Below are 16918 nucleotides of genomic sequence, written 5' to 3'. Positions count from 1 at the left end.
ATCAGGGCCTAGTCTGAGTCACTGGCTTTGACCCCAATCATACCCCTCTGGGGCTCCATTCCTTATCTCTACACGGTGGTAACCATTCTCTGTGGGGCAGAGCTTGAGTGGAATGGCATTAGTGGCGCACCATGGCCCTGCCTGGCACAGAATAGGTGTCCAGATGGTGGGTCCTCACATTCTAATGTGGTGGAGAGTCCAGGGAGTCATAGAGTCAGGGACTTGAGTTCAAATCCCATCCTTACTACTCTGGCTGGGCCTGGGACAAATCTCTCACCCTCTCAGAACCTCTCTCATCTGTTAAAGTGGGTGGTAATGGCATCCCTTTTCTGGCTTGGCAGGAGGATTGTATGAGGTGCACTCCTGGTATGTTAAGATCTTGAAAACCAGGAGCTATTTAAAAAAAAAAAAAACCTTTTTTTTTTTTTTTTTTTTACATAACAGCTTTTACTATATGGCCACCCCATGTGTGCACCCCATAGTTTTTCAAGGCCGTGACCTTTCAGAAGCAAATTACCAGGCATTTCTTCCAAAGTGTCTTGAGGTGGGTTTGAACTGCCAACCTTTACAATTAGTAGTCCAGTGCTTAACCATCTTGCGCCACCCAGGGACTCTTTGATGTGACATCATCTAGCAATGATAACAACAGTAGTTCCAGAACATTTCATCACCCCAGAAGAACACCCCTTACCTGAGCAGTCACTCTCCATTCGCCAATCCTCCTAGCCCCTGGAAAACACGAACCTACTTTCTGGCTCAATAGATTGCCTTGTCCTGAACATTTCATATGAATGGAATTATGTAATACGTGGACTTTTGTGACTGGCTTATTTCACTCAGCATATTTTCAAGGTTCATTCAAGTTGTAGTATGTATCAGTACTTCATTTCTTTTTATGTCCAAGTCATATTCCATTGTACGGATGTACCACATTTTATTTATCCATTCATCAGTTGATGGACATTTGGCTTGTATCTACTTTTGTGAATAATGTTGCTATGAACACTCACATACAGGTTTTTGTGTGGACATGTGTTTTCAGTTCTCTTGGGTGTATACCTAGGAGTGGAACTGCTCCCTCATGAGGTATCTCTATGTTTAGTATTTTGAGGAACTGCCAGTCTGTATTCCAAAACAGGTGGCCCATCTCACATTCCCACCAGCAGTGTATGACGGTTCCAATTTCTCCTGCGCCTCACCACTACTTGTTATTGTCTTTTTTATTTTAAGGGATTATTTTAAGCCTCCTCACCCTCACCCTTCGCCGGCTGGGAAGGATTTCTGCGGGTGGGGGAAAGTGAGGAGGAGGAGCCCTCCTGGCCACCCCGAGGAGTCATCCCAGGACCCCCGACACACCCCCTCCTCGGGGCGCGCTCTGGGGTGATTGTGGGGATACGTAGGAGTGGGAAAACGAGGCGAAGACCTGGCCATTCCCACCAGCCGGCTTGCCCCAGGCGGAGGCTACCAGGACACGCAGCCCTTTCCCGTCTCGCTCCTCCCCGAGACGTGGGCAAGGCTAAGGCCCGCCCCTTCCTGGGAGCCCGCCCCGCCCAACTCCGCCCCCGGGGGGGCGCACCCTCTGCTGGGGGCCGAAGCCGGGGCCGTCAGGGGCGGACGGAGGCCGGGAAGGCACTGGCTCCCGGCCCTGGCCTCCCAGGAACCAAGGGCAGCCCTGTCTGCCCTCTTAGGGGGTTCCATTCATTCTGAGCCAGAAGGGCCCTGCCGCCCCACCAGCTGTCGTAGCCTGGTGGAGGGAGGGCGCTGGGTGGTTACGCTGGAGCGAGGGTACCACCGAGGTGAAGGCCACCCTAGGGGAGAAAGGACAGAGATGGACGGTCTTAGGCCTGGGAGTGCCATCTCCGGGCGGGGGTCTGGGGGCCCTGAATCAAGTCTGGGGTGTTTCAGAATGGGGGTCTGTGAGCACAGAATAAAACTGTGGAGGGCACAGAGTGAGAGTCGGGGGTCCCGGGATCAAGGTGTGGGTGCACAGGATGGAGTTCCCGGGCGCAGATTAGGCGGTGCCTAGGTGCACAGGGTGACATTCTGGGAAGCGCAGAGCGAGGGTCTGGGCCCCTCGGTGAGTCTGGGGCCTGGCATCGGGGTCGATGGCCCCAGGATCCAGCGCTCAGGAGACCCTGGCCCGGCGCCGGGAGGCGGCCCGGGGCGGCGCCGTGGGGGACCGGGCGGGGGCCTGCGGCCGCCAGGGGCGGAGAAGCGGGGGTCGGGGTCCCTCCCCCTGGCGCGGGCTCAGGAATCCGCCGAGGGGCGGGCGGAGCGCCGGGGTGGGCCGGCGGCGGGCGCCGGGGGGCGCTTCCTGGGGCCGCGCGTCCAGGGAGCTGCGCTGCCGCCACCGTCCGCCCGCAGGCGCTGCCCAAGCCACCGAGCCGCTGGAGCCGCGGGCCGCGGGACATCGCGGGCCAAGTGAGTGGCCGCCGCTGGGGAGGGCGCGGGCGGAGTGGCGGCCTAGGCGGCGGGAGCAGGGGAACGCCGGGGACCGAGCGGGGGCGGGGCGGCGGGCCCTGGGCTCGGGCCTGCGGAGGAGCCGGCCTGGGCTCCGAGAGGCGCCTGGGCCCCCAGCGCGGTCCTGAGTGAGGCCGGCCGGGGCCAGGGCTCTGGGGCTCGGGACAGTGACTGAAGGGTGTCATGGCAGAGGCACCCTGACCCCCCGCCCACCACCTCGCAGCCCCAGGATGCTCCCTTTCGCCTCCTGCCTGCCCGGGTCTCTGCTGCTCTGGGCGCTTTTGCTGTTGCTCTTGGGGGCAGCGTCTCCCCAGGATTCGGAGGAGCCCGACAGCTACACGGTGGGATGTGGGGCCACTGGCCTGGGATGGGCTGGGTAGGGACACAGAGACAGGATCCTGGGGTGGCTGAGACTGGAGAAGGTGGTCCCCTCCCTTGGTTGGTGGAGCAGCTGGGGCCATTGTTTGGAGCTGGCCAGGAGGGGGGCCAGGCTTGGGCCCTGGTCTTGGAGGGAACCCCCGGGGGTGACCATTGGCCACCTCTGGTCCCCTTCCAGGAATGCACAGACGGTTATGAGTGGGACCCCGACAGCCAGCACTGCCGGGGTGAGTGTGCCTGGGGGATTGACCCTCCCTCTAGGAGCCCAGAGAAGGGACAACCCCACCTCCAGAGCAGCAGCAGCAGGGGGCCCAGTGCCTGTCCTCAACCCGGCTCTGCTGGGCCACTGGCCAGCTCTGAATCTCTGGGGGCCAGCTCAGCTAGGGGTGGAGGAGCCATCTAGGCCCCTCCCTCTCCAAGAAGCCCAGGAAACCCTGCCCCCAGCCCCCAGTAAGCAAGAGAGCAACAGGGCACTGCCCAAAGTAGCTGAGTCCTGGACACCCTCTCTGAACAGCCCTCCCGGCCCATCACAACCCAGGGGGGCAGTGTCTGTGGGGGTGCATGTCACTCTTGGGCTGAGCCAGGGCCAGAGCTTTGGGGAAGGATAGAAATCTGCTTGGAGGAAGGAGAATGGGCACAACAGTGGGAACAGTCGGCCTGCCTCCTGCCCCAGAGGCTCTTGGGAGGGTCCTGGGCCAGCAGCCTTAGCTTGTTGAGTAGAGAAGTCTTGCTGGGGTCACAGGGCCTGGAGAAGGCCAAGCTAGGCTCCTGCCCTCAGCCTCCAGGGCCAGCCTAGGAAACTGGCTGTGCCCAGCGGGCCCCTCTCTGCAGATGTCAACGAGTGCCTGACCATCCCTGAGGCCTGCAAGGGTGAAATGAAATGCATCAACCACTACGGGGGCTACCTGTGCCTTCCCCGCTCCGCTGCCGTCATCAACGATCTGCATGGCGAGGGACCCCCACACCCGCTGCCCCCAGCTTCCCACCCCAACCCCTGCCCCCCAGGCTATGAACCCGATGAGCAGGAAAGCTGTGTGGGTGAGTGGGGGGCCACCCTAGCACTGAGGCTTCCAGTCTTCCCCCCAAGCGCCCAACATTGCATCTCAAAAACTCAGCCCTCGTGTCCCTCCTTTGCTTCAATATCTCCCATGGCTCCTCAGGGCCACTGGGATGACATCCAGACCGTTGCCGAGACCCTCAGTGTCTATGGGGCCTGCCACAGGTGGCCCCCGCTCCTGTCCCACTGCCCTGGCCAGCCCCCGGGATCACCCAGCTCTGCCCCTGCCCCCTTCCTGATCTGGGTCCCACCCCTGGGAGCCATGGGCCTTGGAGGATGGAGAAGGTCTTGGAATCAGTGTTCTCGGGAGCTGTGGGCAGAGCCTGTTTCCTTGTGCTCCCCTGATCCTGGGTTGCACAGGTTAGGGCTGCCTCTCCCATTGGGTCCCAGGCTGGACACCTGCTATTTGTGCTGTTGGGAGGGTCTAATCCGTACGCACCCATGCGAGTGGTATCTAACTGTGTCCTCCCATCCTGAGGGGTCTGTCATGTTGGGGGGCACATGGCCTCCTGCGCATGGGCTGAGCAGTGTCTCCCACAGACGTGGACGAGTGCAACCAGGCCCTGCATGACTGCCGTCCCAGCCAGCAGTGCCATAACCTGCCTGGCTCCTACCAGTGCACCTGCCCTGATGGTTACCGCAAGATCGGGCCTGAGTGTGTAGGTGAGTCCAGGCCAGCTTCTCTAGTCCCTGCTCTGAGGCCCTGGCCTGGCTTTCACCCTGGCCTAACCTCCACTCCTTCCCACTCCCAGGTAGAATTTGGCTTCACCCCAGTCCCTGACACCTCTACTATCCTGTCCACCAAACACAGAGGACTGGATGGTATGGGGGGTCCTGGCTGACCTGGCCCAGCGCAGTCCCCCAGACACCGACAAGATTATGGATGATGAGGCCCTGCGTGGCTTCTGACCCTCACCCTCTTTCCCCTGCCTCCACCCCAGACATAGATGAGTGCCGCTACCGCTACTGCCAGCACCGCTGCGTGAACCTGCCCGGTTCCTTTCGTTGCCAGTGTGAGCCGGGCTTCCAGCTGGGGCCCAACAACCGCTCCTGTGTGGGTGAGGCTGGGCCAGATGAGGCTCCTGGGCTCTGGGCAGGGAGGTGGGGCTAGCTAGGGGAGCCCCCTTCCTGACCAGCTCAGGTAGGGGGAGGGCTCTGGGCTGCTCCTCTGCTTTCACCCCTCCCCATTTTTGCTGGCACCCCCAGATGTGAATGAGTGTGACATGGGGGCTCCGTGTGAGCAGCGCTGCTTCAATTCCTATGGGACCTTCCTGTGTCGCTGCCACCAGGGCTATGAGCTGCACCGGGATGGCTTCTCCTGCAATGGTGAGACCTCCGCCCTTGTCACGTCTTCCTTCATTTGGTTCCCAGGCCCTGCACTGCGCCCTACCTTCTGCCACACAGTCCTCTGTCTGATGCCTCCACACCCCGTCCATCATTCTGTATTCGCTCACGTCCTGTGTATCCTGCCCCGGGTAGACCTGCCCCCAGGAACTCCCAGCCAGGGGGCAGGGAGGGGGGAGGCACAGACGAGAGAATAGTGTAGTCTCCCCTGATGCTCACTGGAGAGGCTGTGCAGGGATATGGGCACCACACTCCCCAGGAGTTAGTGGGTCCTGCATTCAAATCTTGGACTAGGGCAAGTCACTCTTCTCTGAGCCCATTTCTTCTTTCGTAAAATGGGTTGTCTTGAAGATTAAGTAGAAAAATGAAAGCGGATGCACGCTTTTTCAAGTCTAGGCAGCAACAATAAAAACAAACAAAAAAACCCAAATCTGCTGCCATCGAGTCGAGTAGATTTCAACACGAAGCGACCCTATAGGACAGAGTAGAACTGCCCCATAGGGTTTCCGAGGATTTCTTCCAAGGAGCGGCTAGTGGGTTTGAACCACTGACCTTTCAGTTAGCAGCCAAGCGCTTTAACCACTACACCACCAGGGCTCCTAGAAACACTAAAAAAACAAAACAAACTCGTTACCTAAAAGTTGAGGGACTGCTAATTATTGAGAACTTACCCAGTGCTGTGTGATGTATTTCCCTACTTTGCCTCATTTAATCCTGTCAACAACCTAGTGAGGTAGGTATGCTTTTTTCTTCCTCTGCAAAATGAGGACATTAGTACCGCCCTCAAGGTTTGTTGGGAGGATTGCAAAACATAATAAGCATAAAAAAAAAAAAATTTTTTTTTTAAAGCATAAAGTCCTGGATAAATGGTGACTTTCATTATACAATGAAAAGAAGTTAAGAGACTGCCGAAGTCACCCAGCTAGGGGTGAGGTGGGGCTAGGGCTCAATCCGGGCTTCTCATGCCATGGCAGGTGGCCCCGTACCCTGTTTATGTTGTGCTTGCTGACAAGGCAGGACCCATAGGTACCTGGTTCAGAGCAGAAAGCCTGGGCTCTGCCCACATGGCTCACATCTGGCAGGGGGTGATTGAGTGCTTGGGCCGATTCTGGGCTGCAGAGATTGGGCAAGTTATTGAAAACCAGGGTAGGCTGGACCCTCACGACTCATGTACTCTAATCCACTCGTTTTACAGACAGGGAAATAGAGTGTCCCCAAAATCGGTCCGTAGGATTCAAACCCAGGCCTTGAGATTCCCAGTGGTTTCATTTAGTATCTTCTTACAGTCCAGGGGCAGAACGAGAAGTCTGAGCTGGGACAGTGGGGGAAACCTTGAATCTTCTGTCCTCCTAAATCTTGGAGTGGCACAAGCGATTTGTGTTCGACTACTATTTTTTTTTTTTTTACTAACCTAAAGATTGGCAGGTCAAACCCGCTCAGCGGAAGTTCAAATCCACTCCATCATGGAAGAATGGCCGGGCACTCTTCTGTAAAGATTATAGCCAAGAAAACCCTATGGAGCAATTCTGCTCTGTAACACATGGGGGCGCCATGCATAAGTTGGAATGGACTCCAGGGCAACGGGTTTGGTTTTTATTAAGCTTGGAGGGCTGTCGCATTCCCCTCTGACTTCCCTCGTGTGTCTTACCATGGGGCTGGGCTCTTTCAGTAAATGTTTGTGGAACTGAATCGAAAGGATTCCCCTGTCCCAAAAGTCCTCCCCCCTCGCCTTCAGGCCAGCCCTCCATTTGATCAACTCCACCATTTCCTCAGATATCGACGAATGCAGCTACTCCAGTTACCTCTGCCAGTATCGCTGTGTCAACGAGCCAGGCCGCTTCTCCTGTCACTGCCCGCAGGGCTACCAGCTGTTGGCCACACGCCTCTGTCAAGGTACAGGTTGCTGGGGCGGGCTGGGCAGGGTGGTGTGAGGGGTTGGTGATCTGACGCCCGGGTTCCAGCCCCTCTCCCCTGGCACAGACATTGACGAGTGCGAGTCAGGCGAGCACCAGTGCTCCGAGACCCAGACCTGTGTCAACTACCATGGGGGCTACCGCTGCGTAGAGACTAACCGCTGCGTGGAGCCCTACGTCCAGGTGTCCGACAAGTGAGTTACTTTGACGCTGGGCGCTTATAGAAACTACAACTCCCAGTGGACTCTGAGGCTGGCTGGCGCCTGTTCGGGCGGGCGGTGTCCCCGAGGGCTGATGGGAGTTGTAGTCCTTCATGACAAGGAGTGCGAAATGTTACAGCAGGAGTGGGAGGATCCATCGTGCCCTCCTTTCGGGGGTAGGCAATATTTGGGGGACGGGCTAAAGCCTCATCCGTGTCCTTTATTTTGGGGTCTCCAGCCGCTGCCTCTGTCCGGCCTCCAACCCACTGTGCCGGGAGCAGCCTTCGTCCATCGTGCACCGCTACATGAGCATCACCTCGGAGCGGAGCGTGCCCGCTGACGTGTTTCAGATCCAGGCGACGTCCGTCTACCCCGGCGCCTACAATGCCTTTCAGATCCGTGCCGGAAACTCGCAGGGGGACTTCTACATTCGGGTAAGGCCTTGCCGCCCCCACCCTTCAACTGACGTGCAAAAGCCGCTGTATAATTACAGGAAGCCCGAAGTGGGAGACGCGGTTATGCCGCTAAGCCCCGCCCCTCCCCGAAGCCCCGCCCCGGGGCGGGACTTCCCGCGGTAATACCGCACTACTGCCTTTCTAACACTGCCTCAACTGGGCCCCACAGAGCCAAAACCAAACAGTGCCTAGAGCTGCGTAGGGCCGCCTTTTTACACGGCTGTCTCCCCACTGGACTGTGAACTCCCTGAGTGCCAGGATCTTGTCTGATTCATGTCTACAGGTCCGCATTGTATGTGTAGGAAGGTAGGGCTGACCTAAATTCTCACAGTGCAAACCAGAAAAAGTGGACTACAGGCTGTTAAATGCTGTTCTAACGAGGCACCTGGAATCTGGGGTTTGCATCCCTGTACTGGGTTACCCTATCTGGCCTCAGTTTCTTCACCCACGTGAGTGGCATGGGAGGTCTTCAGAGAGTCAGAGAGGGGTGGGCAAGTAGAGCTGGGCCTGGCCAAGGGTAGAGCAGTAGGGTGGGTGGGTGCAGGGGCCTGGGTCAGAGGCTCCAATTCTCTGCTGATGGAGCTGTTAGATGGGGAGGGCCCAGGTGTGGCTGGCAGTGACAGAAGAAGAGTGCAAGGGTCTCAAACACATGGACCTCATGCTGTATTCAGCTTCAGGACGGGTTGGTTTGGTATCAGCACTTGTTTTTTCTCTTTGAAATGCAATGCTTTGAGTGAGGGGTCTGCCTACTCCAAGTTACCAAAGGCCCCACCACTCCCAAGTGTCACACCTGGTCTTGTCTCACATTGGTTAACCCCAGTTAGAGGAACAAAAACCAGCTGGCAACGGTGGGAAAAGCAGCAGGGGGTGACTTCTGAGGGCAGAAGCCTGGGTGCAGGAGGGTAGATGAGAAAACGGGGCAGGACTGAGACAGACGTCTCTACCTCCCGGCCAGCTGTAATGGGTATAAGGCAAGAGGGTCAGGAGGTGATGCCAGGCTAGGAGCCTGGCACATCGGTTGACACAATCTACGTGTGCCCCCACCCACTGTGCCCCGCAGCAAATCAACAATGTCAGCGCCATGCTGGTCCTCGCCCGGCCCGTGACGGGCCCCCGGGAGTACGTGCTGGACCTGGAGATGGTCACCATGAACTCCCTCATGAGCTACCGGGCCAGCTCTGTACTGAGACTCACCGTCTTCGTGGGGGCCTACACCTTCTGAGGAGGGGGTGAGAGGGCCCTAAGGGAGTGGAGGGAGGAGCCTGGGGCTCAGGGAGGACTGTGTTCTGCTAAAAGGGAAGACGTTGTGAGGGGCAGAGAGAGAGGCAATAAAGGGAGAAAGGAGTCGTCCTGGTGGCTGAGGTGGGTGGGTAAAAACTGCAGTCATCCCAGACTGGGGAAGGGGGGCTGTGTGCTCAGGGTGAGGAGACCCCACTGTCAGGAGCTGGGAGCCCTGTCCTCTAGGCTGGGATTGGTCTGCGTACCCCAGATGTCAGAATTGGCCTGGTGGGAGGAGGTAATGAAGCTTCAGCCCAGAGACTGGGGCTTGGCTGGTTTGCTAGGGGACCCTGCTTTGGGCAGTGCCAGAAGGCCCTGGGGTCCAATCCCAGCTCGGCCTCAAAGTATGAATTTGGACAAACCCTAGTAGCTCCCTGTGCCTCTGTTTTCCCATCCATAAAGTGAGGCAACCGGACTGTTAATGGTTTTCAAACTTCTTTTTCAAGCTGCAGAACTTCTTATCAAAGGAAATTTCATTCATTCAGGGACCCTTTGATGACATAAACTCGACTCAAAGTTGCAATGCCCAGTGAGTCCACCTCCTTGGCAGCCTTGGTGCTCCACATGGAGCTCCAGGAGCCTGAGGAACTCAGCCTAAAACCGGACCAGATGGTCTCCCCAATTCCTGCCTGGCTATTTTACAATGCCCCTGGGGCCTGGCGCCTCTCCTCCGTAACACATAAAACCGTGAACGTTTATGATTTTTATTGTAGCCCAAAAGATTTTGGTTAAAAGGCTGGCTAGCAGCCAAGTGGGGGAAAGCAGGGGCCCATCTCACAGCACGGCTCAGGTCAGGGGACCACAGTTACAATAGAGCTGGGACAAGGTCCTGCTCAGAACAGGCCCCAGATTCCTGCAGGGAGAGAGGCAGGTGAGGTCAGACCCTGTGCCTCAGGCAGCCCCGGCCCCCTGGCACTCCTTCCAAGTCTGTCCCCTGCCCTCACCTCTGCAGATGCCCACACTTAATGGTACTCAGCAGCATCTCCTGCTCCTTGGGAGTGGCACAGGCATCATAGGCAGCCAGGAGGCTGGGGGTGGGGTGGGATGTTGCAGTTTCTGAGGCTTGACCATGGCTGGCTGCTGGCCCACTTGGAACCCAGCTCCAGGCCAGCACCATGGACGAGAAAGCAGGAAGGGGTCTGCATGGGTTCTAGGGGTCAGGATCACTGCCCCACTTCCTGAGCCTGGCACTCAAGGCCCTGGGGGCTGTCCCCTGGAGCTTGGGCCCAGCCTCACTCTCCTTTCCCCTCAGGGCCACACCCTGTGCAGCCACCCCTGGAAAACCCCAGGGAACCCTGAACCAGGGGCCAAACCCTCTACCTTTCTGCAGGAGCATGAGAACAGGACCAGCAAAGGTGCCAAAAGCTCCTGCAGGAGATGCTCCCCGAGCCTGGGCATTCTCAGGCCAGCAAAATGGGCCATCTTCCGAGCCCAGCTCCCTCGCCTTCCCTCCAAGGAGCCTTCTCTGCTTCTCCAGGCCTAATAGTCTCTCTCCTACCCGTGGCCTCCCCCAGCGTTTAGGCCACGGTCTGGTCCTGGCTGGTTCTGTCCCTCTCCTGGCCCTAGTCCTGTGAACTACCTCGGGTTCAGCTGGATCACCCATCTCTGGGTCTGCACAGTCCACACAGAACCGGGCCCCCCACGAAGCACTGGCTGAGCTGAATTTAATGCAGGGACGGAGGGCCTACCTGGCAGGGGTGCTGTACCGATTGACCAGGGCTGCCGCCTTCTCCCCACTCACTCCGCGCACCTGCATCAGCTGACGGGCAAACACCTCACGGATGGACTGTGCCTGGGGGGTGGGACAGGGACCAGGTCAGGGCTGGTCTGGGGCCAGCCACGTGCGGAGAAACCAGGCAGAGACAGTACCTTGTTCTTAATGGCTCCTGCGTTGAAGTCACTGAAGGTTAGGAGTGAGCACAGAGGATTTGGGGAGGGCCTGGCCCCTGGTTCAGGGTCCCCTGGGGTCCCCCATGGGCGGCTGCATAGAGTGTGGCCCTGAGGCAAAAGGAGAGTGAGGGCCGGGTCAGAGCTCCAGGGGACAACCCCCACCCCGTCCTTGTGTGATCTACGCATCAGAGAACCAGTCTGAGAAGTGGGAATACTACCCACCCCCCATCCCTCAGGGGAATGGAGGCCAATGCCCAGCAGGTACATCTGCTCACCTGATAGAGTCTCTGCAGGCCCCGTGTCAAGAGAGCCAGGTAGGCAGCTGACTCCTTAATGTCTGCTGTGCGCTTCACAAAGAACCCATCGATAATCTGGGGAAGGGGGCCCAAGAGAGGGAGGGGGCTCCTGAGCACAGCCACCAACCATGAGGCCCGTGCCAACCTGGCCTGCCCTCCCCTCCAGCTCACCTGAGTGTTGGTGACAGCCTGCAGCAGGGTGCTCTCGGGAAGGCTCAGGTTGTGGGTGGAGCCATGCTCCTCCACCAAGTATACCCGGCGCCCCAGGCCGCAGCGCTTCAGCCGAAACTGGGGACGTAGGCAGAGGAGAGAAGGCTCAGAGTCACACACTGGTCCCGTCTTCATCCCTGACCCGTCCAGTAGTCTCAAGGCAGCCGCTACCTTTTTACTCATGCTGTGACTGAAATCTCCTCCTGCCCTCCCTCAACATGCTCATTCTTTAAGTCGCTCTTCCATCTGCACGTGGTCTCTCTGACTATAGGACCAGCAAAGTGACCAGTATGGGATGTGGCCTGTGCCATTCCCCTCCTGGAGATCTGGGCCTTATTTATCCAAGACTGCAGGGCCTGGCTACTCAGAGGTCTTTACTGTGCTCCTCCATCTAGCACAAGTATCCTGCACACCTTCATGCTGTGTCCCTAGTGGGCCTGCTCCCAGGGCTGTCCCGGAGCAGCTCTCCTGGGTGTGTGGCCAGCCCAGAAGTCCCCCTGGATTCCTCCGGGCTGAGGAGGAAGCCCCAGAGCTGTGGGTGTGTCCTGCAGCAGGGAGCAGGGGTCACAGGGCGAGGCCAGTGAGCAAACCTTCTGCTCCCGGAAGCGGCCGTCAATGATGCTGCTGCACAGGTCATCCAGCCGCTTGCGCTCCACGATGTGGTCCAGCACGAGCTCAACAGGCCTCACTACCAAGGGGCCAAGGAGAGTCTCATTGGCTCGTGTCCCCCCACCTGCCAGGCCTGCCTCTGACACCCACCCACCTAGGGCCCCTTACCTGGGTCTCTGGGCCTGGTCTCCTGTGCCACCCACACAAAGTCCCCAACGTGTAGCTTTCGGACTGTGTGGCTCACATGCAGCCGCTGCAGCTCACGGAGCAGCTCTGGCCTGTGCCCAGCTCTGGAGTTTTGAGGCAGGGGCCTAGGTCAGGGCAGGCCAAGAGCCCCCTAGTAGCATCCTGACTGCTCCCTCTCTCCCCACTGCTCACCCTGTGGTCTCGCTGACATCCACACACAACAGCACCCTGTACTCGCCAGGCCCCAGCTCCAGCAGTGGCTTTTGGGCAGTCACTTCACTGGGATCCCTGTGGGGAAAAGGGGCTGGTGTGTGTGAGGTAAGAACCCCAGTGCCAAGGCAGTCCCCTTCTCCTCCCCCTAGAATGTGGAGCAGCCAGAGCTCAGCTAGGTCCGGAGGTGGGAGTGGGGAGCTGGCCTCATTTCAGGGAGCCCTCATGCTCCCCCACACCCCTCCCACTCACAGCTTGGACAAGCCTGCTCCCGGCACTTCTGGCTCCTCCCCAGCAGGCTCCTCTGGCCCTGTGCCCATATTCACTAAGCTCAGGCCCTCCGACTCGGCCAGCTTCTGGGCCAATTCCAGCCCCTCCGGGGTCAACGAATACCTGGGAGATGAAGAAGACGAACACAAGTCTCCCTTCTTCAGTCAGACTAGGCAAGCTCTCCTGCCCGCCCCCAACTAGGGTGGCCGTGCCACCCCCTTGGCAACCCTGTACAAGCAAGCTCAACCCCTCCCAGCCCTAAAATGTATAATCAGCTTAGCTTTCTCCGAATCTGCCCAGCACTACTTCTCAGGTCTCCAGTAAGTCCGTCCCAAGTCTTCTTTCCTCTGGGTTCCTGCTCATGTTGTTCCTCCTGGAATGCCTTTCCTGCATCCTCTCCACTGAGTCCTACAGCATGTCAACTGCCACCTCCTCAGCAAAGCCCTTTTGTTGCCCCAGTAACTTGTGGCACCCCTCCTCCCTCCCAGGCCCTCAGATCCTCCAGGTACCCGGACAATGTGGGACCACAGTGCCCGGAGTGAGGCCTGGGCCTTGCTGAATGACTGCAAGCCCCACTAAGAATGTGAAGTCTGCTCCCCACTCCCTATATCCCCTGCAGTTGGCCCCACCTGGCTGGCTGGTGTGTTCTGAGAACAAGGTTCCGGTGGAGGAGGGATCGGAGAGCTGGCCAAGGTCGAACATTGCCAGAGACCACCTGTCGACAGAGAAGGAAGTCCTCAGGGAGCCACTGGTGCCACTAAGTGGCCACACTCCTTCTGCCCCCAGCCTTGGGCCAAGCCCCACACCACAGCCCGCATCTGAGAAGGGCAGTCTCTGGGGGACTGAGGATCAGACTCAGAGCCGCTCAGCCCGGTCTGCGCCTTACCTTAGCGCTCACCCTGGGAGCCTTCTGGGCACATCTCTGCAGCAGCTCCTCCTTGGTTAGGAAACTGCAGCCACTAGGATTCTGAAATCAAGGTTCAGTGCCTGGGTCCCTCCACGCTGTGCTTACTCCCTTAAGCACCCCATCGCCCAGCCCTAGTGGCTGGATGTTCTTTACCACCTTGCCCCAGCCAGGCTTTTCAATAGCCCCCGGCCCACTGCCTCTGCCCTGGTACTCACCAGGTGCTCCTGGTAGAGCAGCAACAGCACAGTGCGGGCTCCTGAGTGCCGGGCTGGCCAGTAGCTGCCAGAGCCTTTCGATCTGGGCTGGGCTGGAACCTGAAGGGTACGGAAAGCTCTGAACATGACAGCCAGTGCCTGTTGCAGAGTCCCTGGCTAGGCCGGGACACCTGAGGGTTCAGGTTCTGTTTCAGCAGGCCCAAAGCAAGTCACTCAACTGCCTCTCACACTCCTTAGCTGTAAAGTGGGCCAGATAGTGGGAATATCCTCTGCAAAGCTGGGATGTGGCAGTGGGCCATTATGGGGTACGGGACGGTGGGGGTTGCCTGGCCAAGCCTCAGTTCTCCTGGTCCACCAACCTGCGCTGCAAAACTCAGTAACAGCAACCCCTGCAACTTACTGGGTTGGGGTTCCATATTAGCTTAATCACACAACTCTGCGGATAACTCTACTGTCGATATTCTCACCTACACACTAGAAAACTGAATCTCAAAATAACCACTTGCCTGAACCCAGGTATCATTAATGTAGCTCTTTGAACACTGGCCTGCTTAATTTTCACGTTTCCTCAAAGCAACTCACATCCCCTGAGAAAGCCAACCACCAAGAGCTGGAAATATTACTTTCGGTACACCCACCTGCCTTGCCACTCCCCCTTGTTCTGTACTCACCGGCAGGGAAGGATCCCGAGCTTCCGCAGGTGGCCCTTCCGGGGCTGAACTCTTCTCTCCAGGTGGTGAGACCGAGGCATGGTCACCTGTGGGGGCGGAAGAGATTCACTCCCGGACCCCACAGAATCTGGCAGGCGGGGAGGGGCTGGGACGCTGCCTGCTCAAGCGGTACGGGAGAAGGGTGAGGCTCAGAGAGAGCCAGCCGCTAGTCCGAGGTCAGACAACGTGGACAGGAGTGGAGCGTTTGAAGCCAAGGTATCCAAGGTGGGCACGAACGCTGCACCTGGTGCGGCAGAGGAAGACCGGCCCTCGCCCTTGGCGCTCACCGCCCGAGGCTCGGTGCTGCTGCAGCCGCTCGTCCAACATCCGACAGAGCCCGTCTCCGAAGTGCTGGAGGATCTTGGCTTCCTTTCCGCTGCGCAGGGGCAGCGGGTACCGCCGGAGGGAGCGCAGCGCCTGCGGGAGCAGGGGGTGCGGTCAGGCCGGCCTTGGGGTCCAGCTCGGCCAGCGTCCGCCCCAGTTAGGCCGGCGCGGACCCCACCTTCTGAAACACGAAGCGTGTGCGGCGCCCCCTGCTGGCTGCCTCGTCCCTCCACTCGGTCAGCCAGCGTACGAAGAGCGGGTTAGGGCAAACGGGCAGAGGCCGCTTCCGGCCCAGGCGGACCGGCGCCGCCATGAGCCCTGGGGCCGGCCCTCGGGCGCCTCACGCCGGCGGAACTGGGACACCACCAGCTCCGGAGTTGGGATTCGAACACCAGCTCGGAGGAGGCGGGGCTTCCCCAGTCACGTGGTCCCACGCGGGCACTAACTGGGTGATCGCCTCCCTTCCTCGCCCCCCGCCCCTGCACTATTCTAAGTGGCCGGCTCAGATTGCTGTCTCTACACACCACCGCACTGAATCAGCCTTTGGACGCACCCCACTTAGGACCCTGGAGCCTAGACCCCGCCCCTTCCTCCCACCCCAAATTCGAGAGCGGGGCCCTATCTGTGCAGGCGAGAGGAAGGCGGACAGCGCCCCTTGTGGCTGGGAGGACGGGCCGGGGACGTGTTTAACGGAGTAATCTCAGCTTGGCTTCTTCAAAGTCCGCTGGCACTTTCAGCCTCACCCTTACAGAGGATGGGGGAGAGGACTGGGCTGGAAAAGAGCCCAGAAGAGGTGGGGGATGCAGGTATATTTTCCAGAGTGACATCTAGGAGGGGATGCAGGGCATGAAGATACAAAGCTAAGGCAGAAGGAGTTGAAGGATCTTCGGAGGAAATGATGATCACGGGCTGGGGGACACAGGGCAGAGTGGGGGACGTGAAGTCGGGGACAGGCAGAGAACACTGAAGCTAGGAGGACACGGGGGTCGGAAGACTGGTAATAAGGGGACTTTAACTAGGAGGTGCTGCGCATCCTGAGAGATGGTGGCACGTGGCTGAATTCGGGGAAGCAGATAGAAGAAGCCCAGAGAAAGGTAGAAGGGGAGAATGCTTCGTCGTTTCTGTGGCTCATTGGAGATGGGGAGCCCTCAGGGGGATCGATTAAATGTGGGGATTCTGCAAAGTGGCCCCAGGTTGAGGGGCACGTACAGAAGATTGGACACAGGGATCTCGCCAGGGGGTTGGAGCAGCCCATAGGCCACCAGCTGTCATGCCGGAAGTCGCGAGGTGCAGCTCTCGGGCCTGCGAAGGAGCTTCAGGTCCACCCTTGCAGACTCCGCCCAGCCCGAGATCCAGCATCCCCAGCCTGCTTAGGCCTCCCGCCTCCCGCCCGACGCGGCCTTATAAGGAGCCTGGAGCCGGCATTCGGGCTGGCTCCGCCCCCTCCAGTCTCATGCCCTAATAAGGACATCTAGGGCATCCTGCGGCTGGCGGCGGGCGGGAGAGCGTTTCCAGGGTAACTGCGAAGCCCCCTTCCCCCTCCTTGTTGCTCTTGGAAACTCCGAGGCTCGAAATAGGTGGAACCAGGCTCCCCTCTGACTGGGGTGCTGGCGGGAGGCGGCGGTCGAGCTGTGGCCTCCACCTGGGCCTCCCGGATGCTCGGCTGGTAGGTGGTGCTGCGGGATGTCCCCGACTACAATCTCCGGCATGCTCTGCGAGGTACCCCACTCCCTGGTGTCGCTCCTGGGGTCTTGAAGACTGGGCTGCCTCCTACTACTTACACGTTGTTTTCTGCTATGGGATCAAGGCCACCAGTTCCGTTTATGGGTATGCCTCTGACGTGTTTGCGACCCTTCTCTTCTTGCAGAGTGTGCAGTCTCATGATCATCTTTCGGAGCCAACGAAGTCTAAGCACATCCCAAACAGTTCCATTTTATTTAGGCGTATGCGCCCACAGAGCTTGTGTCTCAGTTTTGCGGCTATTAATCATCTACCTGGCTATCATA

At 58.8% G+C, this 16918-nt stretch overlaps 2 protein-coding genes across 5 annotated transcripts; one reads left to right on the top strand and one right to left on the bottom strand.

Moving 5' to 3' along the window:
• The first annotated feature begins 2258 nt into the window (after positions 1 to 2258).
• EFEMP2 (EGF containing fibulin extracellular matrix protein 2) lies at positions 2259 to 9657 on the top strand. 2 transcript variants are annotated; one of them, XM_049892522.1, is made up of 12 exons: positions 2337 to 2421; positions 2684 to 2801; positions 3017 to 3065; positions 3670 to 3876; positions 4436 to 4558; positions 4837 to 4953; positions 5102 to 5221; positions 7013 to 7132; positions 7220 to 7346; positions 7591 to 7786; positions 8868 to 9036; positions 9571 to 9657. In XM_049892522.1, exons 2-11 carry the CDS (start codon positions 2691 to 2693, stop codon positions 9027 to 9029), a joined length of 1332 nt encoding a protein of 443 aa, XP_049748479.1. In that variant the 5' UTR covers positions 2337 to 2421; positions 2684 to 2690; the 3' UTR covers positions 9030 to 9036; positions 9571 to 9657. The 2 variants fall into 2 exon arrangements, with proteins under 2 accessions (XP_049748481.1, XP_049748479.1); XM_049892524.1 differs by lacking the exon at positions 9571 to 9657 and having other exon boundaries at positions 2259 to 2421; positions 8868 to 9515.
• A 192-nt stretch (positions 9658 to 9849) lies between these two features.
• MUS81 (MUS81 structure-specific endonuclease subunit) lies at positions 9850 to 15471 on the bottom strand. Of its 3 annotated transcripts, none has more exons than XM_049892519.1 (16): positions 15091 to 15471; positions 14876 to 15005; positions 14550 to 14635; positions 13879 to 13977; positions 13643 to 13723; positions 13386 to 13471; positions 12739 to 12879; positions 12469 to 12564; positions 12259 to 12380; positions 12072 to 12169; positions 11443 to 11559; positions 11251 to 11346; positions 10955 to 11083; positions 10774 to 10877; positions 10030 to 10224; positions 9850 to 9938 (listed from the first exon to the last, which is right to left on the bottom strand). In XM_049892519.1, exons 1-16 carry the CDS (start codon positions 15223 to 15225, stop codon positions 9872 to 9874), a joined length of 1782 nt encoding a protein of 593 aa, XP_049748476.1. In that variant the 5' UTR covers positions 15226 to 15471; the 3' UTR covers positions 9850 to 9871. The 3 variants fall into 3 exon arrangements, with proteins under 3 accessions (XP_049748476.1, XP_049748477.1, XP_049748478.1); XM_049892520.1 differs by having other exon boundaries at positions 10030 to 10113; XM_049892521.1 differs by lacking the exon at positions 10030 to 10224 and having other exon boundaries at positions 9853 to 9938.
• Between the last annotated feature and the right edge of the window lie 1447 nt (positions 15472 to 16918).

This window comes from Elephas maximus, chromosome 7, assembly GCF_024166365.1.
Source record: "Elephas maximus indicus isolate mEleMax1 chromosome 7, mEleMax1 primary haplotype, whole genome shotgun sequence".
In the NCBI taxonomy this organism is placed as follows: domain Eukaryota; kingdom Metazoa; phylum Chordata; class Mammalia; order Proboscidea; family Elephantidae; genus Elephas; species Elephas maximus.
This window is presented reverse-complemented; position numbering and strand designations above follow the sequence as displayed.